Here is a 1,391-nt window from a genome sequence, read left to right on the forward strand (position 1 = left end):
GATCAGTTGTGCAGCACTTGCTACATACGGTCATGTTCATCATGTCCGGAATATCTATACAAGTTTCAAGGCAGAATTGTTCACAAGACCTGGTATACATTTCCATTACAGTGTCTCCTATCGTCAAAGCCGTTTTTGACAACTGCAAGTAACAAAGAAATACAGGGTTCACAATCGACGTAGTCAAGCCACACTACACATATTGGTCAATACAAGTGATATATACTGTATATGCACATTCGACAGGCAGTATGTGACGAATGGTAATGATTTTTAAAGTGACACATTGGACAAATTTACTTTATGGCCTTCACAGAAAAGTCTCTAAGGCAACATCGACCCAATACAAATGCTACTATATTAATTTATCGCCATAGTTATTTTTTATAAAATAATCAAACGTAATGAGATTTTTACCATACATATCCCTGAGCACCTTTAGTGTTTTCCCCAGAAATGTGATTGTTGGAGACGAGAACTAGTAAAGCGATACTCATCATGGAAAAAATCATGTGGACACACAAATATATTCAACGTTACTAATGATACTGTGAACGCACTTAATGTATGGGCTACATGGGAAAGACTGTCGCAACATCAACCCAATATGCTTCTATATTAATTGATTAATCAATCACCATAGTTGAATTATGAATTAATCAAACGTATTGAGATTCTTACCATACATATTCCTGAGCAGATAGCCTGAGGAATACTACTCGTGTCCGATAGCGTTTGTCTGCAGGTCGGATCTTGAGCCTGTGTACAGTTGTAACACAGCAATGCATTGTTACCATCTGAAAGTATAAATAACGAAATATTTACAAAAGTCATCACTAAATAAATGAAAGAGGTACACAACTGATTAATATGTATTATCATACTTGCCTTCTGGTTGCTTACCGTTGGCCGGTTGTACATCACCTTCTAGTTGTACATCACCTTCTGGTTGCACGTCGCTCGTCTGTGCAGTTTCAGCATAATTGCTATTGCAGAGATCAGTTGTGCAGCACATGGTACATACGGTCATGCCTAACACGTCTGGAATATCTATACAAGTGTCAAGGCAGAATTGTTCACAAGACCTGGAATACATTTCCACTACGGTGTCTTCTATCGGCAAGGTAATTTTTGACAACTGCAGGTAACAAAAAAATAAAGGGTTTATAGTCGACCTGAAAGCATTCTACACATATTGGTCCGTACAACTTGTGTAAATCCTCGATTTAATTTTTTAATATTACTGTATTTGGAATGTTGTTTTGGGGTGTTCCATATTCCAGTTGAATGTATGTATGTATATATATATATATATATATACATATATATATATATATAAGTCGTTGAAACAAAAAATTATGACAACAAGGCATGTAGACTGTAGAACACTT

General features: G+C 36.2%; 1 protein-coding gene across 1 annotated transcript in view; it reads right to left on the bottom strand.

The window, feature by feature from the left end:
* Positions 1–1,391, bottom strand: part of LOC117115569 — a 23,776-nt gene that overhangs the window by 5,716 nt on the left and 16,669 nt on the right. The window contains exons 9-11 of the mRNA XM_033259423.1: positions 889–1,138; positions 682–797; positions 7–142 (exon numbers count right to left, since the gene is read on the bottom strand). Coding sequence (XP_033115314.1) covers positions 7–142; positions 682–797; positions 889–1,138 — 502 coding nt within the window. The remainder of the gene's footprint in view (positions 1–6; positions 143–681; positions 798–888; positions 1,139–1,391) is intronic.

Source organism: Anneissia japonica, unplaced genomic scaffold (genome assembly GCF_011630105.1).
Source record: "Anneissia japonica isolate Jap-2015-1 unplaced genomic scaffold, ASM1163010v1 scaffold284824_len513422_cov204, whole genome shotgun sequence".
Classification (NCBI taxonomy): Eukaryota; Metazoa; Echinodermata; class Crinoidea; order Comatulida; family Comatulidae; genus Anneissia; species Anneissia japonica.